The 19,887-nt window shown below is 41.9% G+C and overlaps 1 protein-coding gene across 6 annotated transcripts in view; it reads right to left on the minus strand.

Moving 5' to 3' along the window:
* The window catches only part of LOC137599646 (nucleosome-remodeling factor subunit BPTF-like), a 37,905-nt gene that overhangs the window by 10,177 nt on the left and 7,841 nt on the right, over positions 1-19,887 (minus strand). For 2 of the 6 annotated variants that reach the window (XR_011036839.1, XM_068320608.1), the window contains exons 6-30: positions 19,443-19,649; positions 18,752-18,826; positions 18,405-18,587; positions 18,068-18,243; positions 17,367-17,546; positions 16,863-17,044; positions 16,555-16,686; positions 15,649-15,778; positions 14,943-15,078; positions 14,105-14,407; positions 11,863-13,957; positions 9,351-9,475; positions 8,829-8,981; positions 8,584-8,734; positions 8,428-8,467; positions 7,554-7,779; positions 6,899-7,048; positions 3,748-3,878; positions 3,333-3,447; positions 2,987-3,192; positions 1,686-1,926; positions 1,239-1,522; positions 919-1,032; positions 541-702; positions 109-191 (exon numbers count right to left, since the gene is read on the minus strand). Coding sequence is in view for 5 of the 6 variants with exons in the window: in XM_068320608.1 (XP_068176709.1) it covers positions 109-191; positions 541-702; positions 919-1,032; positions 1,239-1,522; positions 1,686-1,926; positions 2,987-3,192; positions 3,333-3,447; positions 3,748-3,878; positions 6,899-7,048; positions 7,554-7,779; positions 8,428-8,467; positions 8,584-8,734; positions 8,829-8,981; positions 9,351-9,475; positions 11,863-13,957; positions 14,105-14,407; positions 14,943-15,078; positions 15,649-15,778; positions 16,555-16,686; positions 16,863-17,044; positions 17,367-17,546; positions 18,068-18,243; positions 18,405-18,587; positions 18,752-18,826; positions 19,443-19,649 (5,980 nt within the window). In the remaining variant the exon portion in view is untranslated. The remainder of the gene's footprint in view (positions 1-108; positions 192-540; positions 703-918; positions 1,033-1,238; positions 1,523-1,685; positions 1,927-2,986; positions 3,193-3,332; positions 3,448-3,747; positions 3,879-6,898; positions 7,049-7,553; positions 7,780-8,427; positions 8,468-8,583; positions 8,735-8,828; positions 8,982-9,350; positions 9,476-11,862; positions 13,958-14,104; positions 14,408-14,942; positions 15,079-15,648; positions 15,779-16,554; positions 16,687-16,862; positions 17,045-17,366; positions 17,547-18,067; positions 18,244-18,404; positions 18,588-18,751; positions 18,827-19,442; positions 19,650-19,887) is intronic. The other 4 variants (XM_068320610.1, XM_068320609.1, XM_068320611.1 and 1 more) reach the window with 4 other exon arrangements.

Here is a 19,887-nt window from a genome sequence, read left to right on the forward strand (position 1 = left end):
CAGTGACCCACAACTCATTTAAAAACTGGATTTTTTTTTTAAACTTTAATGAAACAAACAAGCAAACAAAGAAATCTTGAACTACGGTTAAAAATTCTGTTCACAAACCTCTGATTCTCTTCTCTCTCTGTAGGTGTCATTGTCTTTTTCTGCTTCAAGTGTTCAATGGCAGCGTTTTGCTTCATCACCACCTGAGAGAGAATTCATAAAGATGTGAGAACAGAGATGATCAACAACAACAACAAGAGACGACAGTTCCAGTTCTCAGCTGTTTATATCCATGTCTGTCTAAAGTCATGAAGCTTATAGATGACTTATTACTGAGTAGTGATTGATTAAATGAATGATGGGCAAGGAAATGTAAAAATTAATTCAGCGGCCTTTTGTGACGTCAATGAGGCCTTATGTATTACAAATATACAAACACAGATAAGACAAAATTGGTCCTAGTGGAGGAATGGAGGTTTTTGCTTGTCGCTGATGAAATGATAGCAAGGGGGGGGGGGTCTCTGATGATTCCTTACACTCACACACACACACCTGTTTCTGAATGATGTCACTCTGACTAGCAGCGGTGAGGGCTTGTTCTCTCTTGGCCTCTGTGGCTTGTCTCTTCTTCTGCTGCTGCTGTTCTCTCAGCTGCTGGATTCTCTGCAGCTGCTCCTGGACAGAAGCTGCCTGTATCGTCACCACGTTTCCAATCTGAGCAGACAGAACACTTGTGTATTAGAGTTATGCATTGTCATATATTCCAGTCTCAGTGTGTACATCAGTGATCTTACATGCTGCACGGCTCAGAATATACTTCAAATGACTGAATTATTGGTTTCTAAAATGTAACGCCACAGATACGACTTTAGTTCATAACTACGACACAGTGTGTAGGTGATCTCTGTTAACATGAGGTTTGATGCCCACCTGTCCTCCCTGAGCTGAGGTGGTCCCAGTCTGTTGTATCTGGATAGGAAGCTGCAGTTTGATGTGCTGTGGGAGAGAACCTCCACTCTGCTGGGCCTGCAGCTGAGCCAACACCTGCAAACACGACAAAATGACATTTAAAATGCATATGCAAGGAAAATGAAAAAAAAAATCAAGATTTATTTATGACACCTATGTGCATGACCTCCTCTTTAAGACGTCTCTTATCGTTATCTGAACATCCATTGATTTTTTGAGGTGGAGTTAAGTTTGAAAAGAGCTCTATAACATATTTCACTATATCTCTCTGCTAATCATACCTGTACCTGCTGCTGAAGTCCAGACATGCTAATGAGTTGCTGCGACTGCTGCAGCTGCAGGTGGCCGGTTCCTGCCTGCGTTTTCACCTGTAAGGAGGTGGGAGACTGGATGGGCATGTGGGCCTGCATCTGAGGGGGCAGCTGGCCCTGCGGGGTGGCTGTCGAAGGGGTGCTGGTGGTGGCCAACGGGGTCATTCCTGCCTGAACGGGGGAGGCGGCCTGTTGGGCGGGTTGGGCAGGGGTTTTGGTGGTGCCGGTATTGGGCTGGCCGGGAACGGGGGCGGCTGGGAGAGAGAGGGTGAGCCAAATCTGAACTTGAGTTTACGCCAACACAAAAATGTCGACTGAAATATGAGAGATTCAGCTATAATTGAAAATTCTAGCACTTTTTAAAAAAAATTAAAGCCACAGCGTATCTGTAAACTGAATCGTTCCTGCTTGTCAAACCTGTGCTGGATGTGGGTGCGGCAGCTGATGGCAGAGGGGTAAACAGGAAGCGCTGCACCTGGCCGTTAGCCAGCGCCGCCTGCATGAGTTGCTGCCCGGGCCCCGGGATGACGGTGACCCCTTGAGGTATGATCTGCAGTTGACCCGTGGTCTGGCCCTGACCCTGAACCATCACAGTCAGAGCCTGTTGGGTACCGGCGACACCCGCCTGCCGGTCGACACCTGAGCTGGCCTGCTGCTTCTACGGTTAAACAGAAAACCGACAAAGGAAATCACTAATGCAGTCGAATCTTAAATTGCTTGTGGTGAAAAATTGGGGATATATCTCATATGCAAAGGACAAATTAAAGTCAATGATAGCATTTTTGTTCAGAGGAAAAAAACTCAAACCTAATAATGAAAAGTTTGGAACTCTCTAAACAGCTTGAGGTTATTTCCATTGGCCACTGGAATGTCTTGGATTAAGATTCATGTGCAAACACTGAACCAATCTAGACTCTTCTTGATGTACAGTATTTTCCGCACCTAAAAGCCTTTAATTTTCTCAATTTCTTATAATAGCTTATATATGAAAAAAGTCTTAAAATAGACCATTCATTGAAGATGAGTTCTCGGATGCGTTTTATAATCCAGTGTACTTTATGTAGGAATTAAAAAAAAAAAAAAAGTCATTCATTGAAGGTGTGCCTTCAATCCATTGCGCCTTATAGTGCAGAAAACACTATTTTGTGCAGCTATTTTATTTTTAAAGCTACTGCTACGTGAACGGTTTCTCCTTAGGCCCCTCTGTTACCCAGAAGTTGCCTTTTTCTTATTTGAGAAACTGAGCTGAGTCTTGAACTGCTGCTGGTATGCAGATAATTACGTGGATAATTATATAGTCATTAAACCATTACTGTACATAATGTACTGGATTTTACAAATGAAACTGATTTGTGAGAAGAGTGATCATAACATTAACTCACATTTCTGTTATGCAAAAATGGTTTTTGACATTTCAAAAATTACAGTCACACACTTTTATATTTCTGTGGAGAGGAGGAACATCTGCAGTTTATCATCATCATCTTTAATGGAAGTAGAATAAAACATGTTTGCAACTAATCAATTGTCAAAGTTGGATAATTTTCACAGTTGAATGTTTCTTGTTTATGAAAAACACGTAAAGAGAAATTATGTTTACAGAGAAATGTGACATGTTAATATTTTAGTTTTTTTTTAAGCAGACATACTTTTTAAAAAAATCAAATAATGCATTAAAGTTCACATAGGACATCTAGGAGACTGTCTTGCTCACTGACCTGTGCAAGCTGGGTCAGCTGTGCCAGGGTGAGTTTAACCTGGCCTTGCCCCTGAGCACGTGGGGTGCCGTGCGGTGTTTGTCCAGCTGTGGTGGGGCTGGCAGCCCCCTGGCCAGTGACCGTGGCAACAGGGCTGGCACCAGATATTGCTGTGGAAACTGCCTGACCACGAATGATCTGCGTCATTACTTGTTGTCCACCTTGACCTGAACAGAAAGATTTACAGTATGTTAAAGGGGAATTACGTGAAATATTCAGGAAATCTAGTTGTACAGATTTTTGATCTAATAATAAAAGAGCTACTATTGGTCAAAATCAAAATTTATTCTCATCAAAATCATGTTACCTTGTTGGACCATGAGGGGAGTTCGAAGTATCGTCTTTCCCATTGGTCCCGTCTGCTGGATCGGGGTTCGTATTACTGTCATCCCTGGACGGATTTGACCACTAGCTGCCAGAACCTAGAAGGATATCGTCACCCAGATGTTAGAAATGAATTGATGGCAAAGCTGGCATTTTCCTGTTTACATGTCAGAATGTGGAAAATGAAGGGGTCTAAAAATCTAAAAACGTTATATTCTATTTTACTGCAGAGTTAAAGGAGAATGTTAAACGCAGAAATAGAGAATAAAAAAAATTAACGGAATCAGATTTTTTTTTTTTACAAACTCAGTGAGTTAACATGAAGCAAAGCTATGTGGACTTCAACTGGGAACACATCAAGGATGAACGATGGGTCGATCAAAGCACATAGATTGTACCTGCTGCTGCGAGCCTGGGGTGTTGGGCCTGATGTTGAGTGTGTTGGTGCGGGGTTGGAATGTGGTGTAGGTCTGGGTGCTGCCTGCTGTGCTGGATGGGATGATCCCCAACACTTTTTGCTGAACAACACCTACAGAGAACAGAGAGGCAAAGGCACAAGAGTGAGCAGAGAATGGGGAAAATGAGAGAGGCAAGGAGAAATACTCAAAGGGATGATGGGACAGAAAAACAATGATCAAAGTTTCTAAGTAGGTCCAAAAGAAAGAAAATGCACAAAATGACAGCTGTTATAAATTTGAAGAAATATTAATAGTAGGAATAATAATAATAATAGTAGTAATAATAATAATAATAATAGGACATATTTATAGTTTTCCATATTTTAGAGATATTTATTTGACAAATACCTGCATTATTCATCCACCAAAAAAAGCTCCCAACATCTCTAATACAATTACTGATGCGAAGCAGAGGTTACACAAACGCTACAACCCTGCATTGACACAACTCAATACATTATTTGTGGGCTTCTCTCCTTGCCGGAAAAGCCAATCTTTTTTGATCGCAGCAAGAGCAAATATTAGTTAAGCAGGTAAACACAAATCTTCAAAAGGGTCACTGAAAGCTTAGTTGGGCTTCCCCCAACACACCTGCACCCCCTTTCACATGTTATGCATGAATTCAGATCCCACTTTTTCCCCCTCTCTCTCTTTAATCTGACAAAGAGAGCATTTGATATTTGTTCACCAGGCTCTGTGCCTTAATGAGCTCATGTGAACCCAGCGGCAGGAGTGGAAACCATAAGTGTCGCCCTTTTTTTTTTCTTTCCTCCTGCTACCTTCTTGCTGTGGTTTTTGAACCACAACCAAGCAGGTAAACCTATACATCAAGGGTTTCCCTCTTCAACTCAAGACCCGCTTAAACCCGCTCATAAGACCAGGGGGAGTAGCTGCTTTGGTCACACACACACACATCAAACATGCTTTTCTATGGACTGGCTGTTTGGAGAGGTCGGGGAGTTGGGATTTCACTCCTTGGAGAGGTACACTTTTATTCAAAACGACAGAGGCAAAAAAAAAAAAAAAAAAAAAAAGGAAAAGCGGAATCCCGTTATAGAGGGCTACCTGTCTGGGAAGCAGAACCTCAGGGTAAACTTGTTTTCCTGCCTTAACTTCCTTAAGTCATTCCAAAACAAACAGGCCAACCAAACAGTGAAATCAAACAGCCGCGCCGGATAAACGCACATGTCGATTAAATAGTTACACTTAAGTCTCTCTTTCATGGGAACTTCAAAAAGCGAAGGAAAATCACATTCTTTGCATCCCCTGTGAATATCATTCCCTTTATCTGGTGATGGCGATATTGAATTTTTTAAATTTTGTACAGAGTAGAGAGGTTTGTTCATAATCGCATCATCTTGTTTCAAGGTTAACATCTCTTCCATTGTTTCTCCACAGGTTTTGATTAAAGTTAGTTGACTTGACATAAAAAATAAATTTAAAAAAGTTGTTAAAATTGTAAATAACAAAAAAAATTTAAGACCATATAATTTTGGTCTTCATCTGTAAAAAAAAATGCATACACAACTAAGAATGGTTTAATGTGCAGATTAATAATTTCTTCTTCCATAAACAGTATTTTCTGTACTATAAGGCGCACTGGATTATAAGGCGCACCTTCAATGAATGGCCTATTTTAAAAATTTTCTTTCATATATAAGGCACACTGAATTATAACGTGCGCTGGATTATAAGGCGCATCCGATTATAAGGTGCACCTTCAATGAACGGCCTATTATAAAACATTTTTTCGCATGTAAGGCCCACTGGATTAGAAGGCGCACTGTCGGTTTTTGAGAAAATGACAGGCTTTTAGGTGCGCCTTATAGTGCAAAAAATACTTTTTTTGGAGATGCATATAGTACAGTGAGTGATGGATTGTACACGAACGTTTTCAACAATTTTAACTGAGCACATCTCAACTTTTCAGATTGCTGGGTACTATCCATCAGGGTACAACCTCAGAGAAACACAGGCAGGTCTGAACTCAGGACAGACCCGTTGCCTCATCTGTGGTATCAACAGTGACATTTCTAAAAACTGAAAGGCGACATGAATCCGCAGACTGCACAAGTCAACCCTACTACCAAAAATAACCCTTTTCCATTAGATTGCCATGCCAACGGGACACAAAGAGACATTATGAGCCACACCAAACTAACCAGCTGACTCATGTGTTGGACACATAGTGGGCACCACAATGGGGCAGCTGCAGACCAAACTGCCCCACAATTCTGGCTTAAGGTCAAATTACAGCACATGTGTTGAACTAGGATCAGCTTGGTAAAGGGAAAAAACCCTTACAGTATACAAAGCTAACCTAAAAACTTACAGTACTGTACGTGATCACTTATTTAAATCCTTCATTCTCCTCTATTAGCCATCATTGTCACGATTAACTGGAATAAATTGTAACATTAGCCCTCCAACACTCCCCTTTCAGCTCTTTTTAGTTGAAGCAATTACTGCAGTAGTACAGTAATATAGTACAACTTACTGCGAAAGTGGGCGATTATTCTGAAGTCTGGGGGCCGATTAAATGAAGCTCTTGGTGTGGATCTAAAAAATGTCATGCCTGGAAACACTGATGGATTGGTACCATAGTAAAGCTAACTGTAACAGCAGTGCGACAGACTCAGATGGACAAGTGGCCAGTGTGTGTGTGTGTTCGTGTGTGTTCGTGTGTGTGTGTGTGTGTGTGTGTTTAAGGGAAGCCCAGCATCTGAACAGCTATTCCCTTCAGTTCTTCTTAGCTGTGAGCCGTTAGAAAAGATTTGTGTACAGTCCTTGGCTCTAACAGTGGCGATTAAGCACAGAGGAATGCCCAATTTGTTTCTAATTAGTAGACTTCAAAATATTTGGGCCTGTCATAGCTGTCACCAACAGCATTAAAATGAGTGAAGGCAGATGCAGTAGTTCCAGAGACTTGCTTACAATGGCATCCAATTAACAAACCAGATCAAATTTGGCACCATTGAGACATAAAACACACATGAAGCCATAAGAAAAACAAACACACATGCATCCTGTCATGGAAAGAAGAAAATGCCTGCACTGAATAAACCAAAACTTAGTTAAAACCCATCCATACCTCCTTGTGAAGTTGGCACGTTGACGGTGACGATCTTACTGTTGGCAGGCAGCGGCAGCTTGGTGGTCACTACCTTTCCACCGACTGAAGTTCCCGTAATCTGTAAAGTGTGTCCACCTGATGTTGCCACACCGGTGTCTGTGGTCGTTCCTAATAAAGAAAAAAACAAAACACAAAGAAATTCCAGTAAAATTATTAGATATAATAAAATTAGATAAAAGTCAACAGAGAGCAACAACAGTCTTACAAAATCACGTTTTTTAGATGTTGATCTTGTCTAGTGGTATAGATGGGGTGCAAGCTGACACTCTTTAGATTAAAGACCAACAAAAACAATGCTTTTCAAATCAATTATTATATAAATAATAATTATTACAAATATAAGTTAGAATCTTTCTTATCTGTTTGTTAAAATGCCACAATGTTTCACTGTGAAGTCCTAGAAATACTTTCTGGACAAAAATTGTACTTTCCATCAGACTAATGATGAGAAAAAATGACTGCATTTTTATTTTGGGGGGGAGGGGGGCGGCCTTTTAAACTTGAGGGCGACAGTTGCCTCTCGTGAGCACATACACTGTACATTCTCACTGCCCCCACCCCCCGGTCCAAAGAACAACAAATAGGCTATAAATTACATTCCTCTGTAAGGTACCTTGAGTGCTTTGACCCTGTTTGACCCAGGTGGCGAATGACTGCTGGAAGTTCTTGTTCTGTTGGAATGTGACGGGGGTGCCCATCTTGGTGGAAAGCACCACCTTGGTGTTGGGGGTGCCCTGGCTTGACAGTGAACCGACGATGACTTTTGGCGTGGCAACGGGTGCTGAGGGAGTCCCGGTCGGTGTAGCGTTGACTCCACCCGGCTTCTGTTCCAGACGTTTCTGAGACGGTGCACAAGAGAGTCATGACATCAACGTGAAACTGGTGACAGAAAGGAAAAGCCAAAGCTACTAAGGGTGTCGACTTTTTTAATTTGTTGGGACAAGCTGCCGTGTTACATTATACACTGCCTGGCAAAAAAAAATAGTCGCCACCAAATGAAGCACGCCTCATTCCTAAAGGGGCCGTCAAATAGAACACATTAGCGATAAAAAGAAAAGCCCAAGTGAGCAAAACGAACAAAAAACAAATGTTGGTGCGATATTATGACGATTTTGCTAATAAAGTTGCATACATATGGGATTCACGTTTATTATTACTGTATTTTCCCGCACTATAAGGCGCAACTAAAAGCCTTTTTCTCAAAAACTGGCAGTGCGCGTTATAATCTAATGCACCTTCTGTATGAAAACGGTTTTAAAATAAGCCATTCATTGAAGGTGCGCCTTGTAATTCAGTGCGTCTTATAATGTGGAAAATACTGTATATTCAGAAAAAAATTTTTTTTTGATGGTCATAGCATTTTATTTTTCTTGTATTTTTTTAGTATACCTTAAAGGTCGGTCGGTGAAAATATTGTCTGACATTAAACTGGTCACTAGTCCCCAAAAAAAGGTTGGGGACTACTGCCTTAAAGGAAGTGAACTCACCTTCGCCTGCTCTGCTGCTTGAGCTTTCTCCTTCTCCACCCTATAAAAGAGAAATTAATCAATCAGACTTACAACACTGTAAAATATAACCAAGGTAAATTCAGGTACACTGTTTAAAATCCTTCTGAATGTTTGATGCCACATGAAGAGCCTGACCTTTCTGAAAAGGCTCTGATCTCCCAGAGGTCGAGCTCCTCTTCAGCCACCCAGGTCTCTATCACCACCGGGCCGGTCTGCTTGGCAGGTTCGTGCTTCTTGGGGCGCAAGGCACTGGATCGTAGCCCCTTCCTCTGAGGGGTGTGGGTTTCTGGTATAATGAACAGAATTGGGTTTTTTTTTAAGTCTTGCATATCTTATTCTTGAACACTGCGTTACAAAAAAAATAAGAAAATGCTCCTAACCTTTCGGCGTCTCGGGCACGCCGAGGGGGCAGATGATTTTTCGAATGCAGTACTCGGAGCGAATTCCGTAAGGTCCCACATCACGGCGCTTGATGATTTCAGTGGTGGTGATTTCCGTGTCAGACGTTTCTGTAGCAATGAGTGGGGATAGGGCTGGGTTGGTATGGTGGTGAGGACGAGAGCCCGAGAAGATGGACGAAATGCACTCCAGCATTAAAAAACACCAAAAAGAGACTGAAGATCCCGTCATTGTCAGACATTTGTTCAAAGTTCTCCAAGTAAACACAAGAAGATACTGTTAATGCACTGCAGAGATGGGACAAGCTTTGAACACGGAATACAGTATTTTCTGCACTATAAGGCGCACTGGACTATAAGGCGCACCGTCAACGAATGACCTATTTCAAAGAATTTTCATATATAAGGCGGACTGTCGGTTTTTCAGAAAATGAAAGGCTTTCAGGTGCGCCTTATAGTGCGGAAAATACTGTACGCTATCCCATCCTCGACTGGTGGTTCTACCTGTACGTGTGGTGCCGACAGCAGCAGATGGTTTCACGGCCATGTCGTCCCATCGGAGACAGGCCCACAGGAGCCTCAGCATCAAGCTCACACCAGCCAGAGACTTCACCGTCTGGAGGCGATACCTACGGCACAACCCACGGGTTCAGCTATCACTTAACATACAGCTGCATGTAAAACTAACGATGCAGAATAAACACGAGTCGAAGAAAATAATTTTGACATCTCTGTATGTACAAGTCAACTGACCGGCAGTGACTCATCAGGCCGTACACACACACACACACACACACACACACACACACACACTGCAGAATCATTGCGGAACAGCAGAGTAAAAACACATTTTCCGGTGATGTTCCAATCCTTTCCTTAGTTGCCATCTTTAATAAATCATTTGAAGCACTCATTTAGCTTGGGAAAGAAATGATCTGACTACAAAGAAAAACAGTTTTAACTCATAAAAGGTCAAAGTCGAAGGCTTGTGTATATTTCATTAGATCCTTTTTATTTTTGAGTTCTGAGTGCAGATTTAGATGACAGGATGCCATCAATCTATGAAAAGTTCCCTAAAATATTAAGATGCAACATAATATTCCTTTCCTAGCATCATTAGGGCTGGGACAAAGAACTTGGCACTTAGTACATGAACATTTAAAATATCTTGGAAAACATCATCATCACAACACTGTGTGTGTGTGTGTGTGTGTGTGTGTGTGTGTGTGTGTGTGTGTGTGTGTGTGTGTGTGTGTGTTGGTAGAAACTTTCTTTCCCATATGTGAACACAGACAGGAACATATTTCTGGGTAAAAGGGCTAAATCAAAGTGAAGATCCTGACACTTTGACTACTGGATGATTCACGGCTGCTTTGGAAAACCTTTATTTCAGGTCAAAGTTGCCAGAGGTCTCTAAATGACAGCTGGATAGGAGCAACAAAACCAGCTTGAAACGACAGACAGGGAGAAAATGAAACTCCAAAATAAAGAGAGGGTCTTAGAGTGAATGCTGAGGGGGAAATCACATCAGTCGTCTCCTTACGGTTGTGTTTAGCCCACATCAGCTCTTACGTAACATCTCCTGAAGTAAAGATGGTGAGGGGTTCCCCAACGTTGTGAAAAAAAAAAGCCCAACAGTTTAAGGTAATCTAAAGAAAACCATTATTGGATGGCCCTCAGATGACACTGCATTAAAAACAGATACCAATCTGCGGTAGTCGTCACTGTACGGGGGTCAGGAACAGTTCCAAAAGCAAACTGTGTGTGAACATGGACTCTAGCACGCGAAGAGGAAACCGTAACTAAAACAGATCGAGAAACGTCGCTGCCTTTTCGCTCGGGCCCCGAGCTCACTTCAGACGGACTGAGGCCAAGCGTAAGAAAAACTGTTCTGCAGTCTGAGTCAAAATTTGAAATTCTTTTTTCGAGATCACGGATGCCATGTGCTGCTGGTGTGAGAGGAGAAGGACCACCCAGTTTGAAATCAATCCGCAGATGAAAAGCCAGCATCAGTGATGGGATGGAGAACCCTAAACTGTGAAAGAATCTTTAACCCTGAATGCTAGAAGCGTGTGGTTTGTGGTGATAGAAGCTGCCAAATAGACATGTTATTCAGGGATAGAGTTATTTTAGTAAAATAATGCAAAACTAAATTTTGCATGCATTACAGGAGCATAGCTCCATAGTAACAGAGTCCAGGTGCCAAACTTGACCTGACTGTAGTTCCAACTTGTCACCGGCTGAAACTGTTTGGAGCATTATGAAGTATAAAATACAACAAAGGAGACTCAAAACTCTTGAGATAAATCTACATCAGGTAAGAATGAGAAAACACTTATCTAATGATTACAAAGCATTGTTAAAAAAACCCCCAAACAGTCGATGCAACACGGAGGCAAACATGAGATTGTTCTGCCTTTTTTGAAAATGTGTCGCCGACATCAAATTTTAAATGGTATAATTTGGAAAATAATTCACTTTTCTCTTTCAACATTTGAAATGTTGTCTTTCTGTTAGTTCCAATCATATATTGGATTTCAATGATTTGCAAAATCAATGATTAAGGGGTTTATTTAGCTTTCACACAGCGTTGGGAGCTGGGTTATTTCTTTGTTTTGGCAGTTTTTGAGTATGGTTCTCGAGCTGTTAGGTTAGTGCTAGGCTTCTGAATCTCTTCCTGGGGGATATTATATATTTGTTAATGTAAATCTGCAAAGTCACTTTTAGCTAAATTGGATAAATGATAGCAAAGTGGTTTAAATGAATATGATTTAACACGAGTCACTGCAGGCATTTCAATCTTTGGGGACTCGGTAGAAACAAAACCCTATTTGATGGTTTTTGTGTGTTGCTCAGACAATCACTCAATACCTGCTTTGCTGTAAAGTTCCAAACATATTCTGGTCAAGGGGTGGGTAGATAAATGATTGAATTTTCATTTTGTTTTAAATAAAACTAAACAAACAACGTTCCAATCGTGTCTGGAGGAAAAAATAAAGTGTGAGATTGAGCTGACCTCCAAGTGATTCCAAACGTGGGCCTGGGGGAGGGATACGGCCAGATATCCCAAGATGGCTTGGCGTTGTAGCTAAACACGGGTACCTCACGGAATCCACCTCGCCTCCCCAACACTTTCAGATCGTCGTAGGGAAGTACAAAAATACTCTTGCGGTTGCTCTTGGTGACGAACTTCCGGTAAGAGGGAAGAGCGGTGTCTGAGCGCAATTTCTTGGTGCGGGAAAACTTGAGGAGGCGGACGCGTCCCTTTGAAGATAAATAGTCCTCTTGGCTCACGGCGATGGACGACATCACGGTTTCACCGGTGGCGTCGGTTGTTGATTTACTCATGGAGGCCGACATTTCGCTCTCTTCGTGTTTCATCATTTCACCCTGGCTGTCATCTGACTGACCATCGATTCCAGAACAGATTTTCGTCACAGTTGTTTTTGTCATGGTGGTGAGAGTGGACACCGCGCTGCTTTCTGTCGATGACACCGCGGGGTCTCCAGATTCCTTCGATGATCCTTTGGACGTCCTCAACTGTGTGGAAACCACTGTGGTGGTGGTGGTGGTTGAGGTTGTAGTAACTTGGGTAATGACAGTCTTCAGTGGTTCTGTTGCTCCACTGTAACTATTCTCCTCTAAAAAGTCATTGCTCAGACTGGACTCCTCTACCGACGGGATAGGAGACGGTGGCATTCGGATGATCTTGATCTTTGTCTCTCCTGACTGTAATGGGGCTGTGCTATCACGCGGTCCAGAACTCTTACATTTAGATCCAAGTGTGTCGACGTTGTTCTCAAGCCTCGACATCTTCAGTGCAGGTTTATAGTCCTGATCTGACGTCGTCGTCTTTGACTCTACCTCTACCTTAGAAGCTACGCTTGGATGTTTGACCCCAAACTCTGTAGCGTCTTTCAGTGAGGCGAAATCTCCATTTACTAAAGTCTTTTGCTGTGCGCTATCCTTCATCGAGACGACCGGGCCTTGCTCTCCGACCTTACCGACGCTGTTTAATCTGGGCTGCGTGCTGTTGGTAAGCACGCCATTGTTTGAGCTGCCGATGGAGTTACTCATCACGCTTTCAGTCTCAGAGCCGTCGTTACCGTTTACCTGAGAGTGAGGAAAAACCGGCTCAGCGGCGGCATCACCTTCAGTTCTACCTTGTCCTATGCTTTGCGAATTTTCTTGGTTCCCCGCTGGACCGATACCGTTTTCCTCTGAACCTTGATACACCGAGCTTAAAGTTTCAACATTTTGCTGATTATGTTTGGATGGAAATGTGTTTTGACAACTTTTTTGGTCAAAAACTATTTCTGATGTCCTTACAGAGTCTAATTTTATATTGGGTACCTCTGACCCTTTGCTTTTAACAAGTGCAACCTTGGTAACATGTGCCATACCGGCCACCTGTTGTTCTAAAGAGGTACAAATTCCTCCTGCTGTTGTTTTATGTACCTCAAGCTGTTTGACACCTCCTTGACCTAAACTGTGTGAGTTTGATTCTTTTGACTCCACTTTCATTAAATTCGGCTCCAATTCCTGGGGCGTAGTGGGGATTTGAGTTTGGGGTGATGCTGAATTTTTATTTGCATCTGTGCTGCAAATTTCAGCGGGTGACGAGTCCGAAGCAGGGGAAGGAAGAGGGGGAGTAGCGATCTCATCAAAAGCGTTAGAGAGTTCAGGCTGATTCACCCCTTCAAACTTTTGTCCTCCAACTCGATCTGACCCTGAAGTTTGTGTTGTTGAAGACTTCTCCTCCACTTTCACAGTTACACCAAGTGCAAGCTGTGTCTCGGCCAGATTTTGGGGCTTGAGCAGTGACCACGGCCTGACAGGAGTGCTCAGCGTGGGTGGGGACGTGGGGGAAACTGGTGAAGGAGTCTGAGGAGCGCAGGCAGACACGCGCTGCCTCTGCCTCTCTTCAATAACGTGCTGCTTCACTCTTCTTTCCAACAGGACGTCCAGCTTGGATGACTTGACCTTCTTCTTGTAGGCGACGCGGGTGAGGAAACCCTTGCTGACGTCAACTACATCATAGTTGAACGGTCGTTTGGAATCCTCCGTCGGCTGTTCTTTCAAGGAAGCTTTGTCCTCCTGAGTATCGGCTCCTGGGGGAGAAAATTAATTCAGACTTTAATCTGACCTGACATGAAATTGAAACATTTAATCAAATGAACCAAACAATTTCAGCCAAATTAAGTTGAAAAGTTTTTGGAATAAAACAATAGGAGACATTAAGTCGCACTCTGTCATACTTTGTTCTTCATCTGATCGCGTGACGTTCGGGTCCATCTCCATTTTTACGGGTGATTCGTCAGCTGACAAATGCACAGACTTTGTTTTTTCATCCATCCCTTCCTTTGCTTCCTCCTCTATCCTCTCAAAAGACTCCAAATCTGTAGCAGATGTCAGATTATCTGTTGCAGGCTTGAAGACGCTGGGGGGCTGTTGATCTTTTACTTCACTGCTTAAGACAGCAGCAGCCTGAGTTTCTGGATCAACAACACTGGGCCGTCGACTTAAGTTCAGCAGGGTGCATTTCTTGCCGAGCTTTGCATCTTGGGAAAAACAAAATGACAGTGAGAGTTAAATTTGCCAAATACATGTTCGTACACGTGTATCTCCTAATAACAGCTATTAATCAATTTACTAGAGTATAACTCAATTAAAAAACAAGAAAACATGAAATGGATTACATATTTTTTTTTGTCTTTAAAACTGGTAAATTTATGAAAACAACTTAAATAATGTCTGTTTGTGTTAACAACAGCAAATTAGAGAAAAGTATCAGTACAAATAAAAAAACCAACAAAAACACTTTGAGGTGCCTTTGATAATCTCTTAGTTCCTTACAAATAAACAAGCAAAATATATTTTTTTAAAGTTAAAATATGAAAATATACAAAATCTCTAACTTCTTCCACATCACCCAACAGTTTTGTCCACAGACACATAAAAAGAGTGTTTTTATTTCACTGAAGGAGAGCCAACACACAAATTGACACCGCTGAGATTAATGAACAAGACACAGATCACAATCACGGTCTGTGAGAATTTTAATTGTAGAAAACAAATTCCCAATCCATTCCAGACCTTCCAGTTCTTTGCGGTAGTTGGCGTTGGTGTTGCCGGGAAGCCTGGGGACAAACCGCTGCACGTAAGTTTTGCTGATCCAACTCCAGCCCCCGTAGCCTGTAACCCGATATTCTTCTCCTTTTTGTTTCCACACCTTCACATAAGACGTGAAAGAAAAAGATAAATTAATAAGAGACATAAAACAACCACCCAAAAAAATGGTTCAAAGTGAGGAAAATGAACGTTAGAAGGAAATAATACAATGAGGGTGGATCACTGGACAGATTCACTGTGGAGTTCAATTTACTGCATCTAAGAGCTTTTATGCTTATTAATATTCATTTTGTTGTGCAAATAAAATCAGTCTATACTGCAAAACCAAACAACAGAGACTGAGAGGTGTGAAACAGTTCTTATGTTGAGTCCTAACGGTGTCTTATTGAATCAGCAGAGTGCATACGCAATCTTTTAAATTTTAAAAATTGTTTTAATCCTTGAAGGGAAATTAATAATCCACTCTGCACACAGATTAGTGGGTACATGCATATATAATGTGTACAGGCCCGTAACACACACACACACACACACACACACACACACACACAAGGGGGTCTGTGGAAATGCAGGTGAGGGGGAGGCAGAGCAGCAGAGTGGCTCTACACACACACACACACACACACACACACACACAAACACTGTAATAGTGTGTGTGTACGGGACATACCTGATGTTTAATGGGAAAGGTGTACTTGACCCACGTTGCCTGTTGCATCGTTTCCTCATCCTCCAGCTTCTTCTCCCTTTTCTTTACTTTCTCTTTCTCCTCACGCTCCATGGACGTCATGCGGTTTAACCTGGAAAAATACAAGAACGGGTCATTTTTTTTGGAAATCAATATATATGTTATTGCTGTTTTTTAAAAACAAGAACATTTTTTTTAGCATGTGCGGCATTGTGATTTTATTTTTTATTTTTCAGAAACTTAGTTGGAAGAGTTCACGCCACGACATTCACACACGAGCCTGATTATTCGAGCCACTCGGAACTGCATCCTGCATGAACGATTATTTCAGAATATCAACTTTAAAGTTAACAGGAGCGCCTTGTAAGTTATGCAAATGTTGAGTTAGAATAAAAGATGTGAAGTTACTCTTGGAACATTTCCATGAAGCACACACACGGTCACTTGTCTCCGCTACAGTTCAGTCACACACATACACACATTCAGACCTCAACCTTGAGAAATCTTGGACAATCGCTTCTTTAAAAGGGGCGTTGTGGTGCTGCAGCAGTCGTACAGACATGGGTGGGTGGTACTGGTAGTGGACACGCAGTCTAAATATTATGCCTCACAGCTAGGGTGGGCGCTTTGATCCGATCTGGTTATGATCGCCCCTGACTGCTAACAGCCCACACATCCAATGTGTACATGGACCCAAAAAGCTTGTTTGAGTTTTTTTGAACTAGAATATTTTACATTAACCTGAACTTGTGGAGAGATCTTTCTAATTTGTTTCATGTGTGTTTAGAAAACGATTTGAACGTGCGAAAGCACATATGTTTTCATATATGTAGTATGTATTTAGTATGGCCAAAACACATCCATAGTGTACGTATTCAACGTGTGTACCTGGTATGGCCTAAAGAGTCCTTCCAGACAGGCAGCATAGCCACAGGTTTTATGGCACACTCCAGGATGGCCAGTGCCAAAGCAAACTCTCTGGCCTTGCTGCACATCTGAACCGCTTTGATCCAATTGGTCCTACAAAACAAACAAGAACTATTAAACAGGAAAAAAAAAAGCAGTCTCATATCTCTTAGATTTCTTTTTTTACACATAAGGAGATGTAATCTGGGAGGAGCCAACATGAACAACATGAAATACTCAGATTCATACAAACTAACATGATGCAGACGGCGCTCGACTCTGGTCTGTACCTGTGTGAGGCCCAATTGGGGTGCATGAACGGTGCTGGAACGTTGTTCTCCAGCTGGATGATGGTGAGTCTCAGTGTGGAGATGGTCAGAACTTTGGAACCGTGGATAGAACCGTTCCACTTAAACTCTCCAGCTGGTGTCATGCAGAACTTGTGGGACAAATGGCGTCTCTTGTCGTGGTCCTGTTAAAAAAAGAGTTATATTTCAAACTAAAATTTTGGGTAAAGAAGAAGAATAAATCATAACTATGTTATTTTTTACTGTTCGATTCAATATCTTGGTCAGCTTTGGTCAGGGGTTTAAAAAGTTCATCTTTCAATGGGAAGTGAAGCCTGTTTTCAGGACTGAATAAGATGATAAACTTCATCTTGTCAATATGATTTATTATCAAGAATTCTGACTTGGATGTCTATATTATACCAGAAGACAATACCATGAAACCATGAATTTAATGTATTACAGAACATTCAAATAGAACACTCGATGCTTTATGTGGCGCCTTGCCTCTCTGTGCTGGTGCTTGTTGAGGGCCACAGTGTTGGAGCTGTACTGGTTATGATAAACACGATATTTCCCCTCCTGTCCAAGTTTGAAGAATTGGCTGAGTGTGCCCTTCATCACCACGTCCTTACTGTTACGTGTGCTGACCCGAGTGATGTCACCTTGTGCATTTACTACCAGGACCTGTCAAAATGGGGGGGAAAAAACCAACAGAATGTAATACAACATTGTATTCTGACAACAAATTCACAATATAAAAACAGCTGCTAAGAATGAAAGAAGGATCTTCATAACTGCCACTGATGTTGTAATGCTGAAATAAGCTCCAGTTATGTTGTCCTTGCTTATTAGGACATTAAATTATGTTTTGCAGCAGGTTAGATTAATATAATGCTGAAAAGACCACAATTGATGCTTATAATGGCTCTCAAACATTAAAGTGATCTACCAACCCCCCTATTGTGATGTTTCTGAAGCTTTACAGCCAATTAAAAAAAAAAAAGTAGTCTTGTTTTAAAACGTGAAAAACAATTAAAAATATTCATTGTAGTATCTGAAGTTACTACTATATACAGTAGTACCTCGAGATATGAGCTTTATTCATTTCGTGACTGAGTTCGTAGGTCAAACAATTTGTAACTCAACCTGTAGACAAAATGTGGTCCACCAGAATTTTAACCCTTGTCATCCTTTGTTCTTGTTACCTCTTTTCCCTCCCTGAAGCCCTTGTTGGCTTCTTGGACAGCAGCAGCCACCTGCTGGTTCTTCAGCTGGCTCAGTTTACTCTCTGGGTTCCTCAGCCGGGTCACCATTCGCGTTGCTGAAGACTTCTTAGCACCGAGACCCGATGACTCACCGTTGGCAGAATCCTTGTTCTCTCCTGAAAATCCAAAGGGGTTTGGTTATGTGAAGACAGAAGAAACTGATTCATGCAGTTGTGACCTCCATCTAAACATTTATATATCTGAATCATATAGAAAATCCATATAAAATGTATTATCATGTAAAATTATGACAGCATTTGGTGCTGTATTGCTGAACCTGTGTCATCAAGGCTGGCCAATGACGACTGGGATGACTTGTCAGCCAGGTCTGGAGGTTCGGGGATTCTGGCAGGGACCCCAGCTCCCATGCTGCTGTTGCTGTTCTCCTCACTGGTCTGAGAGGGCTGGCTCAGACTGGGAATGCCATCTCCGCTAACTGGGACAGCACCAGAGAAGGTTTCTGCAACATAGAAGGATGTGTTGAGTTACTTTTATTGTCACCGGTCATTATTTTAGACACCATTTTCATGGTTCTTCTATGTGATCCGAAAAAAAAAAGTACAGGTGGAGAAAAAGCAAATAAAGTATAGACGGATTAATAAAATCATTTTCTGTTTGCCTCACCTTGCCCATGAGGGAGAGAAAAACTTTGTTGTTGTGGAATTGTTAAGGTTTTGCCTCCCTCTACTGGTAAGTTAGCTGTAATGCACAGACCAAAAGTGCAGTTCAAACAAGGCTTTCAAACACATGGCTACACATGACCACCTCAGCAAGTGGCAAAAGCTCTGCATTCATTAGGATGAGATTTTCTAGATGCATATCTAATCAGAGCTTCTCATTAAATGCAAAGCAGCACAATAAAGATCATTTTACATCTGGCAAGGCAACCAATTCTTCTTCTTCTCACTTAATTAAGGTTTGGGGTGTAGTTATTGCTGATTGCAGTACAATGCCTTTTGATTGCAAATGATGGACACAATCAGTTCCCCAGTTCTTAAAGAGAAATGTGAGAATGTGAGTATTTCAAGCTCAAAATGCAGAAAAAAGATGAAGGTTCCAAGGCCGATGCGAGATTTCAAGAAATAAAAAAAAAGTGGAACACTGAAAAACAAAAGGTCAGCTGCATGCAAAGAGGCAGGCTGGGAAATTGGTCAAGACGAATGGCAAAAGCAAAAACAGAACAAACAGGTGACTGGTGATGGGAGTGGAATGCGATTCAACACTCAGTCCCGTAAAAGTTGCAGACTTTGTCAGTGCAGCAGATCTTCTAAGAGACGGATGAGGTTCAAGTTCTCCGTGAAACATCCTCGTCTACCTTTGGTGACGTCACAGATTTCCATCTGGGAACTTCCTTCAGACGGATCCTTGATAGCGGAGGACGAGGGCAACGGAGTCTCAGCGGCCGGGCTATAGCTCACAGCGGTGGGGGTGGTTTGTGTCGGAGCGGATGTTGATGGAATTATAGGTCCGTCAGAAATCTTAATACCGCTGTTATCTTCTTGGCCAGAGGGTGGCGCTGCAGCTGAACAGCAGCAATGTTTAAAGTGTTGTAGTTAGTTATTAGAAAAGGGTACACGGCTTGAAGAAAAAATAAAGAAGCAGTGATTCGCTGACAAATATGGTTAAATCATGAATGGTCAATTTTTAAACAAGAGTTCTTTGAAGAGGACATGGCCCCCTGACATCCTCCAAAACATATAAATTAATATGTATATGACAAACTTTAGATTAATTGATAATGAATAACGCTTTAGGATAGT

Source organism: Antennarius striatus, chromosome 8 (genome assembly GCF_040054535.1).
Source record: "Antennarius striatus isolate MH-2024 chromosome 8, ASM4005453v1, whole genome shotgun sequence".
Classification (NCBI taxonomy): domain Eukaryota; kingdom Metazoa; phylum Chordata; class Actinopteri; order Lophiiformes; family Antennariidae; genus Antennarius; species Antennarius striatus.